The 10,388-nt window shown below is 59.9% G+C and overlaps 1 protein-coding gene across 1 annotated transcript; it reads left to right on the top strand.

Moving 5' to 3' along the window:
• The first annotated feature begins 4,739 nt into the window (after positions 1 to 4,739).
• On the top strand, positions 4,740 to 10,037 carry LOC108494374 (glucagon receptor-like). Its single transcript, XM_017808792.1, has 14 exons — positions 4,740 to 4,871; positions 5,597 to 5,745; positions 5,931 to 6,027; positions 6,332 to 6,439; positions 6,730 to 6,851; positions 6,973 to 7,079; positions 7,171 to 7,327; positions 8,035 to 8,194; positions 8,392 to 8,452; positions 8,622 to 8,691; positions 9,109 to 9,197; positions 9,373 to 9,511; positions 9,787 to 9,828; positions 9,933 to 10,037. The coding sequence occupies exons 2-14, from the start codon at positions 5,623 to 5,625 to the stop codon at positions 10,002 to 10,004; spliced, it is 1,347 nt and encodes a 448-aa protein (XP_017664281.1). The 5' UTR covers positions 4,740 to 4,871; positions 5,597 to 5,622; the 3' UTR covers positions 10,005 to 10,037.
• Positions 10,038 to 10,388: the final 351 nt, after the last annotated feature.

Raw genomic sequence — 10,388 nt, 5'->3', positions numbered from 1 at the left:
CATCTAACCCTGCCCTCTGGCAGTGGGAAGCCATTCCCCCTTGGCCTATCCCTCCATCCCTTGTCCCCAGTCCCTCTCCAGCTCTCCTGGAGCCCCTTTAGGCCCTGGAAGGGGCTCTCAGGTCTCCCTGGAGCCTTCTCTTCTCCAGGTGAACCCCCCCAGCTCTCCCAGCCTGGCTCCAGAGCAGAGGGGCTCCAGCCCTTGGAATATCTCCTTGGCCTCCTCTGGACTCATGCCAGCAGCTCCAGCCAGGTTTTTCTTGTGCTGGGGGCCCCAGAGCTGGATACAGATAAAGCCAAAATCTTCTTAAATAGGTGGTAACAGAAGAAGTTTCAACCAGGCTCCTCATAGGCAGGGAGGACATAAAAGATGCATCCCTTTATTTGCCCTTGAATTCCAGGTCCCGGGGTTATATGGATGCTGTACTGCCTGCCAAGGCTTTACATATGGAAGAGGGGAAGCTGTGCCCTCCAGCAGAGTATGGGTACAAAGAGTCCAGCCCTGGGGCAGGATGTGAATATAGATGATGTTCAGAGAAGCTCTTGATCTTATCATTTAAGCCTTCCAGCTTGAATTAGGTGAGAATTCCCCAATGGAAACCAAAGAGACTTTGAATGCAGACTCACAGCCCTCGTGCCCAGGGGCTCACTGGAGGGACAGCAGCTGCCTCTGAGTCAGTGCCAAATCCAGTGTGCCATTATGAGCTGGGAACAGTCATTGATCCAGGAGTGTGGGAACAGCAGCTTGGAAGTGACCTTTGCTATGGAGCAGTGTGATGGAGTGGGGTCCCTGGCTGTCCTCCCCTGAGGGGATGGAAACAGGATGGAAATGGAATGGAAATGGAATGGAAATGGATGCTCCTATCCTGCAAACATTGTGCAAAACCCCAAGCTCAGAGCTCTAGGTCTTGTACAATCCCTGCAAGGTGCTGGCTGGGGCCACCCTCCAAGGCACCTCCTGGGACGTGACTTGCAAGCTTTTTCTTTTTTGACTCAAAACAGCATCTCTCTCTGTCCCTCTGAAGCCCTTTGTCCCTCAGTATCTCCTAAAAACCAACATTTTTTGGGAATAAATGTCCAAGCAGCTGATTCCCTACAAAATCTAACTGGTCATATTGGGTAGGCTGGCAGCAGTGTTTGCCTGGTTTCTGGCTATGCTGACATTGTCATGACAGGTTGACTTTATAATCATATTGTGGTCATCAGACAGATGCTCAGTCCCATAATGGAACACTCAGCATTACATTCCTCATGGTCTTTACAGGAATAACCTCAAAGCAGAAATCTGGAGGTGAATTGGGGTGCTCCAGCCCCACAATGATGCTGGAGTGACTCAGTGTCCCCCAGAAGGTGATGTCACTGTCGCTCTGTCTCAGGAGAGAGACTCTTCCCAACTCTCTGCCCTGCAGAAATAGGAAGCACTTTGTGGCTGGGCACAGCTCGGGGTCATTTTTCTCCTGCATCAGAGAGGTTCAAGCAGGAAACAGATTTTTCTGAGTTGCAGGGAGCAGCTTCCAAAAAGAGGAAATCCCAGGGCAAACAGCTCCGTGCTCCCGTGGGTCTGCATCTCATCAGGCTGCACTTTTGCAGTAACCTTAAACAGCACCATCTGCTGATATTAAATATACTAAAAACACTTCGTTTTTTAGCATCTCCACAAGTCTTTGGTGCCCTTGACCTCCCAGCAGCCTCCCGGTGGATCAGAAAGTGTTGCTGAATCGATCAGCGGCGCTGAGCCCTGCCCCTCCTCACGCTGGTTCCGGGGCATTCACATGCTGATGGATTTCTCTACCTGGTAACTGCTCAGACAGGCTTTTCTGAGAAGTTCACTGGATAATTGCAGGTCAGGATGTGTTGATGAGCGTTTCCGTTCTGCGAATTGCTTCTGCACGGGGAGAAAAGCAGCTTGATTAGCAGAGCCTGCAATAATACTCACGGATGGATTTCCCCATTAATAATGGATAGATAAAGTGAAATCTGCCTTCAGGAGGTGTTTCTGCTAGTAATGGTCCTTCGAGGAAGGGATTCAGCCCCGTGGGGTTGTCTGGTTCAATGTCTAGCCCATGGTGACACTGACTTTTCTCCCAGGTAACAGGCGACAGGACCAGAGAAAACAGCCTCAAATTGTGCCAGGAAAGGTTTAGATTGGATATTTAGGAAAATTTCTTCACTGAAAAGGTGGTCAGGCACTGGCACAGGCTCGCCAGAGCAGTGGTGGGGTCCCCATCCCTGGAAGTGTTCAAAAAACAAGTAGATGTGGCACTTGGTTTAGTGGTGGCCTTGGCACTGCTGAGTTAACAGTTGGACTCGATGACCTTAGAGGGCTTTTCCAACCTAAACAATTCCATGATTCCATGCTGGAGGACCCTGGAAGATGCTCTTCCCTCCCTGAGCACCCCTGCAGCTCTCAAGTTGCCTAAGAGGCACCAACACCTTCAATGCATGAGACCATTCTGGGGTGATTTTCCCAACTCCAGTGATGAACCCTACACCTTTAACACATAAATTTGTCACTTGTGCCTCCTCAGTGTCAGCTGTGTCCCAAACCCACCCTGGCAGAAGAGCAGCTCCTGGAGCACAGAGGGATGTCCCAGTCCCCTCCCATACTCACAGCTGGCTCTGCAGCACCCCATGGATCAGGATTTGGCCCCAGCTGAGCTGCAGGTGCTGCAGTCGCTATGGAGACCCTGTCTGAGGTTCATCAATATGGAGAGGAACAGCTTGTTCCTCATGTCCCCATTCAAAGGACCAGTGAGAAAATCCCACCCAGATGGACCCTCTGCCCTGGTGCTGTTTGGGAGGGTGGTGTCTGGAGGACTGTGATCCCTCCCTCGGGAATTGCACCCACATGCTGCAGCCCTGGGCTGTCCTCCAAATCCAGCATCCCTGTGAGATGAGCCCACCCCATGCTCCTGCTGGTATTAGGTGGATTCACATCTAACATGAACACAGGGATTTCTTTGGGGTGAAGATGTAGGATGTCTGGGAAGGGGGACATGTCTGGAATCATCCTCCACAGGTGCCACAGGATAATGTTATCATAGAATCATGGAATGATTTGGGTTGGAAGGGACCTTAAAGCTCATCTCATTCCACCCCTGCCATGGGCAGGGACACCTTCCACTAGCCCAGGTTGCTCCAAGCCCCGTCCAACCTGGCCTTGGGCACTTCCAGGGATGGGGCAGCCACAGCTTCTCTGGGCAACCTGTGCTTCATCACCCTCACAGGGAAGAATTTCTTCCCAATATCCCATCCCTGCTCTGTGTCAGTGGGAAGCCATTCCCCTTTGTCCCCTTCCCAGGCCCTTGTCCCAAGTCCATAATCTGTTAATGAGCAAACACCCCAGTGCTGGCTTGTGCTGAGGGAGGTACCTGAGGTCTTATTTTCCCCAAAAACAGCAAATCATTACCCTGGGCTGCTCCAAAATGTGTTATTTGTCACTTGGAATAACCAGACAACGCTTGCATGGCTGGAGCAACAGATGTGACTCCTCATCCATCTGACTCATGGGTCTGCTCTGAGCCCACTGCAGCAGTTTTGAGGCAAAGAGCATTATTTTTGCAAAATAAATGCATTTTTCCTGGTGCATTCAGGCGTTTTGAGGTATGAACGTGGCGTTCTGCTGCAGGGCAGGGCCAGCACCAGCGTGCAGGGGTGGAGGGGAGCATGGCTGCACTGGAGGGAAGGTGGGAGCCCAGAGGGGCTGCTGGTATTTGGGGGTCTCCAGAGCAGAGACCCACTCCCTCCCCAGGATGTGACCAGCGCCACCAGGCTTGTCCCATGGCTTGTCCCTGCCCTTGAGGTTTCCCTGGATGGATGATGGGACCCATGGGCTGTGCTGGATCCAGTATTGTCCCCAGAGCCTCTTGGTCCCCGGGAGAGCGTGGCCCCAGCAGCCCACCCTGCCTGCACAGGGGCTGTCACTGTGCCAGCACCTCACAGTACTCTGTGAGGGAGAACACAGGGTTCCCTGTCCCAGGGAACAGCCAGAGGGGCACCAAGTCTGGAAGGTGAAGGACCCCCGTGACTCTCCCTGGGGCTGCATGATGGGGAGGACAGGGCTCTGGGGGAGACTGGAGGAGTCCGGACCCTTGGGCTGATCCCTGTGACCCATCGTTTGAGGGCTGGACCCCCATCCCTGACCCCATGTCATGCAAATAGGAACCCTCAGCTGGGCTGGACCTGGACCCCCATCCCTGTTCTCCTGTCATTCTGCTGGGGACTCCGGATGGGGCTGGACCTGGATCCCTGTCCCCATTCCCGTGCGATGCACGGGGCGCTCCGTGGGTCGGTGCCGGAGCTCCGTAGGCGCGGGGGCAGCGGCACCGGGACCCCGCGGATCCCCTCGGGGCGGCCCGAGCCCCCGGGGGCGGTGCCGCCCCCAAACTCCCCCCTAAGCGGGGGCAGCGGCACCGGGACCCCGCGGATCCCCTCGGGGCGGCCCGAGCCCCCGGGGGCGGTGCCGCCCCCAAACTCCCCCCTAAACCCCCCGAAGCCCCCCCCGAAACTCCCCCTCCGGTCGGGGCAGGGCGCTGGCAGGAGGTGGCTCCGCCGCAGACACCGCTCGGTCGCCGCCGCGTTCACCTCGCGGAGCGGGGTCTGCTCGTAACACCGGGAACACCGGGAATACCGGGAATACCGGGAACAGCGGGAACAACGGGAACGCCGGGGCTGCAGGGCTGCCAGAAACACCGGGAACGTCGGGAATACCAGGAACACTGGGAACAACGGGAACACCGGGGCTGCAGGGCTGCCAGAAACACCGGGAACACCGGTGCTGTCGGTAATACCGGGAACGCCGTACCAGCTGCCGGTAATCCTGGGAATACAGTGACACCGGGACTGCCCGGGCTGCCGGTACCGCGGAGTCGGGTAAGCGGGCGGAGAAAGCGGCGCAGCCCCGGCGGAGCATCGGGACCCCCGCAGACACCGAGTGGGACCTGATGGGGTCCTCAGGGGGACACAGACCGGCGGGTCCGTGCTGGAAGCGGGGGCCCGGGCTGGGGTCGTCCAGCCTGGAGCGATGGGGAGGACCGGGGAGCCCCGGGGGGGACTGTGCTCCTCCTGCCCCTGAACCCCCCGGCTGGGCTGCGAGGGGTCTCTGCGAGCAGGATCGGGGCGGGAGGGGATGGGGAGCAGCTGGTTTGGGCTGTCCCATCCTCTGGCCGGCAGCGGGGCAAGGGTGTCCCGAGGAACCCCTGGAGAGGACTCCCTGCCTCCTGGCCCTGGAGCCATGGCCCCTTCCCGGGTCACCCAGTGCCACCTGCTGGGGTGGCAGCGGTGGCACTGGGGCTGTCACGTCGGCTGTCACGGTGGCTTTTGCTCCCCTGCGGTTTCACCGTCGCAGCCCGGGGCCGGCAGTGATGGGTAGAAGCTGGCAAGGCTCATCCAAGAGGTGTGATCCAGTTACAGCCCGGCTACTCTGCCTGGCACTCCCCGAGGTTTTGTCTCCAGCGGGGAAGTGATCCGGGGCTGTGGCAGCCCAGGACATGCCCAGGATCTTCTCTGCTTCCTGAGGAGAAGCACATCTCCTCCTCCACACTGGTGTGGGTGGCCGGCAGAGCCGAGCCATGCTCATTCCTCCACCTCTTCCCCAGGATCCGGGTCTCCAGCTCAGCCTGAGATGCACCTCAGCACCGGGAGCGCTGGTTGCAGGCTGGTAGGAGCAGCCATGAGGGACATGCTTGGATCTGGATGCCTTGGGAGCCTTGTCCAACTCGCCTGGGTGTGCCTGTTCTCCATGCCGGTGAGGGCCGAGCTGGGGCCACGGGGCAGCAGGGTTGGCACTGCCAGCCTCTGACCCACGGCCAGCAGGCTCCATCCTGGCTCTGTCCTGTGTCCCTGCCCATCCCGAGGATGCAGCACACAGTGGTTTGCCAGGGGGATGCAGGTGGTGGGGCAGGAGGCTCTGACTCAGCTCTGGACTTGCAGCACGGCGGGGCCAAGGTGCTGGAGAAGACCTTTGAGGAGTGGCTGCGGTACCGTGACGAGTGTCTGAGGAGGATGGCGAGCGAGCCCTACCCCGCAGGTACCCAGCTGTGCCCAGCTCAGCATCAGACACAGGGCACACAGAGCCAGGGCTGGGCTTTATCCCTCCTCCAGCATCCTCTGTGCTGGTCACCCTCATGAGCAGGAGGACTGACAAGGATCTCCATGTCTCAGATGGGATGCCCAGGGCTGGAATGCCCAGGGGAGTCCAGGGCTGGTGTGGGGTACCACGGCCCCTTCAGGGTGACACCAGCCCCCTCAGAGGTGCTGGGATGGCAGGGCTGGATGTGGCCGTGCCAGCAGCATCTGACAATCAGCTTTTCCCCCCTCACTGCCATTGCAAGGGCTGTTCTGCAACCGGACATTCGACATGTATGCCTGCTGGCCCGACGGGAGCCCTGGCACCGCTGTGAACGTCTCCTGCCCCTTCTACCTGCCCTGGTTTGAGAAAGGTGAGGATCCCCTTCTGCCATCCCACCGCTGGGAGCCAGAGCGGAGCCGTGCTGGGGGGGAGAGGCTCTCAGGGTTCCCCTCCTGCCTGATGATGGGGGGAGAGAGACCCACAAGCACACCTGGAGTAAGGGGACACTTGGGGCCCAGAGCACAGAGCACAGCCAGCTTATGCCCTGCTCATGCCTGCCCTGGAAGAGGGTCTTTGGGGCTGAGCAGGGTCTGACCTATCATCCCAGGAGAGGGGTTTGGGGGAGCCCAAGGGGAACGTGCTGGTGCTTTGTGTCCGCAGTGAAACACGGGCTGGTGAGTCGCCGGTGCGGTGCCGACGGGCAGTGGGTGATGGTGAATGGCAGCCAGCCCTGGAGGGACTACTCACAGTGTGAGGAGGAGATGGAGGTCACCGCTGAGGAGGTGGGACCCTGGCCCTGGCACTGGGCAGAGATGGACAGGGCACCCTGGCCAGGGAGGGACAGGCACCCCAACCACTCGGCAGGTGCTGCCCACCCGGCTCAGGGTGCTGTGCTCCCTGCAGGAGCGTGCCCGCAGGCTGATGGTGAGCTTCAAGGTGCTCTACACCGTGGGGTACTCGCTGTCACTCCTCACCCTCATCTCTGCCCTGCTCGTCCTCACCGTCTTCAGGTGGGAGAGCTGGGGGGACATGGCCCTGGTCCCTGCTAGCTGGTGGCAGCTGAGCCCAGAGGTGCCCTGCCTGACCCCTGGCACTCGGCAGGAACCTCCGCTGCACCAGGAACTACATCCATGCCAACCTTTTCGCCTCCTTTGGCCTGCGGGCGACCTCGGTGATGGTGAAGGACGCGCTGCTGGAGCGGCGCTGGGGCGTGGAGCTGGGGCAGGTGGCTGACTGGGAGAACCTGCTGAGCCACGAGGCAAGTGCTGCCCCGGGGGGGACCCCGATCAATGCTGGGCTGGAGGTGGGGTGGGGATCCTGCCCCCGGGGAGGGGGGAGCAGGGGGTGTCAGTGTCTGTGCAGCCCCATGTTGGTGGGTGAGCTCTTGGGGTGCTGGTGCTGCCCATGCACCCGGTGATGGTCCTGGGGTACCTGTGTGTGTGGGTAGGCAAGTTCTTGGGTGCTCATACACCCAGTGGACAGGCTTCTGGGGGGCCTGTGCTGCCCATGCCCCCGTGGGTACCCCTTGGGCTACCTGTGCACTTGATGAGAGAGCTCTGGGCCTGTGCAGTGCCCTGCTCCTGAGGGATGAGCTCTTGAGGTGCACCCAGTGGCTGAGCTCTCAGAGAGCTTTGGGTGCCCGTGCAGCACCTGAGGGATGAGCTCTCAGGGTGCCCATACAGCCTCTGGGTGAGCTCAGGGCACCTGTGCTCCCGTGGGTGAGCTCTTGGGGTGTCTGTAAGACCATACACCTGATGGATGAGATTCTGAGGCGCTCACACACCCTCCGGGTGAGCCCGAGGGTACCGTGCCCGTGTGGGTGAGCACCTGGGGTGCCTGTGTAACACTGTACACCTGATGGAAAACATTTTGGGGTGCCTGTGCATTCCATGGGTGAGCTCTCGGGGTGCCCGTGGTGCTGTGGGTGGGCACCCAGCCAGCCCCACGGGGGCTCTCCTGTGGCAGGCTGCGCTGGGGTGCCGGGTGGCGCAGGTGCTGATGCAGTACTGCATCCTGGCCAACCACTACTGGTTCCTGGTTGAAGCCATCTACCTCTACAAGCTGCTCATCGGGGCCGTGTTCTCCGAGAAGAATTACTACAGGCTCTACCTCTACCTGGGCTGGGGTAGGGGCCACCTGGGTGTGCGGTGGGGAGGGCACAGTACCCAGTGCTGGGGGGCACCATGGTCCAAACCAGCCCCGGGAGGGTGTGGGGTGGGGGCCCTGCTGACCCTGGGTGTCCCCACGGTGCCCCTGCCCTGGGACTGGTTTCTAATCTCAGGAGGGTGCTTGGTTTTACAGGGTTTGCTGTGTGACTTGCAGGGACCCCTGTGGTGTTCGTGGTGCCCTGGATGGCTGCCAAGTACTTGAAGGAGAATGCAGAGTGAGTGAGGATGGGTGGGGGCTCCTCGGGGATGCTCAGCCCCAGGCTGGGACTGGACAGAGGCTGCTCAAGGTCCCTGAGCCACCTGGCTGGGGCTGGAAAGCTCTTGGCCTCATCCTGCACCCCTGGCACGGGCTGATGGTGCTGCTCTCCGTGTCTCCCTGGGCAGGTGCTGGGCACTGAATGAGAACATGGCTTACTGGTGGATCATCCGCATCCCCATCCTGCTTGCCTCCCTGGTAGGGGACACCTGCTACCCCTGTGCCTTTTTGGACAACAGCAGCTGAGCCCCTGGCTCCCAGCCCTGGGCAGGGCTGTGATCCCTTGGGGAAGCTCCCAGCAGAGTGCAGGAAGGTGGATTGGCCTCCAAGGATCAGGGAAATGGACACGGGGTTGATTTTTTACCAGCAAATTGCAAATTGCTCTGTGCAAGAAGGAGAGTGTTTAACTCCAGAGAAAGGGACTGAGGGTGGTCCCTGATGCTTCCTGGTCAGGATTTTGGGATGGCAGGAAGGGAGGAAGGGCAGCAGCAGCCTTGGCAGCACAGGATGTGCCATCTGCTGCAGGCCCTGAGGGTGCATATCATGGCCAGGGTGGGCTGTGAGGGGTGGGGGTGCTGGGCTCTGTGTGCCCCTGCACTGTCTCCCCCTCCCCAGATCAACCTGCTCATTTTCATGCGGATCCTCAAGGTGATCCTGGCCAAGCTCCGAGCCAACCAGAAGGGCTACGCTGACTACAAGCTGCGGTGAGCTGGGAAGGAGGGAGGGGGTGGCCACTCTGGCTCATCCCTGGTCCCGGGATAACACCACATCCACCTCCCCCTCCCCATCCATCCCCACCCTGCTCCTCCACCCTTCACGTCCTTAAATGACCACCCTGACTTTATCTAGAAGATTTAGGATCCCTTTACACTCTTCCAGGCTGGCCAAAGCCACCCTCACCCTCATCCCTCTCTTTGGTATCCATGAGGTTGTCTTCATCTTCGCCACCGACGAGCAAACCACGGGCATCCTGCGCTACATCAAGGTGTTCTTCACCCTCTTCCTCAACTCCTTCCAGGTGAGGCACGAGTGTGACACGTCCTTGGTCTGAGCACATAATGGAGCAAGAACTGGGGGGGCCTCTTCCAGCTCGCTCTCCCCGTGGTGCCTCCATGGGGTGGGGACCCCATCTCTCTCACCTTCTGCCCCGGTGCCTCCTGTGCTCTCTGGGGCAGCGGTGGCAGAGGGACCTCAGCCCTAAAAGCACCCAGAAATGGTCTGGGGGGAGTCTAAGCCCACCCCAGCCCCAGGAGAGGGATGGCAGTGGGGTCTCACTCCCTGCTCTCCCTGCAGGGTTTCCTGGTGGCCGTGCTGTACTGCTTTGCCAACAAAGAGGTACGTACCTGCCACAGCGTCTCCTGCCTGCCTTTCCCATCCCATCCTCTGCCTGCGGGGAGGGCGTGGCCAGGGACGAGCCCCCCTTCTCCCCTCCGTGTCAGGTGAAGTCTGAGATGAAGAAGAAGTGGCAGCTCTGGAAACTCGACTACCCAGTGCTCTGCTGTGCCCAGTGATGCAGTGACTGCCCGCAGAGCCAGGGCACAGGGGCTGTTGTCTACCATGGGCACAAGGGCCCAGCTGGAGGGTGGGGGGCTGTGGGGAGCTGTGCTGGGCAGTGCCCACCTGGGATGTCCAGGCTGGGACCAGTGTTTGGCTGTGCCACACTGGAGCTGCTGGAAGGGACATCCCCCCACTGTGGTCCAAGGGGGAGATGGGCACCCCAGACACTGCCAGGCATCGTTGCCTCCTTGGGGGCCTCACCTTGCCTGGGCTTGGGGGCTGCGTGGGCAGCAGGAACTGCTTCCTACCACCACCTGTGCACCATCAGCAACCCCTGCCAGCACCCACCAGCCGTGTGCAGGGGAACCCCCTGCCCACCCACACTGCCCAGGCACATG

The sequence above is a fragment of the Lepidothrix coronata genome, unplaced genomic scaffold (assembly GCF_001604755.1).
Source record: "Lepidothrix coronata isolate B3197 unplaced genomic scaffold, Lepidothrix_coronata-1.0 Scaffold24, whole genome shotgun sequence".
Lineage (NCBI taxonomy): Eukaryota > Metazoa > Chordata > Aves > Passeriformes > Pipridae > Lepidothrix > Lepidothrix coronata.
The sequence above is the reverse complement of the archived record's forward strand: the minus strand, read 5'-3'. Positions and strand labels throughout refer to the sequence as shown.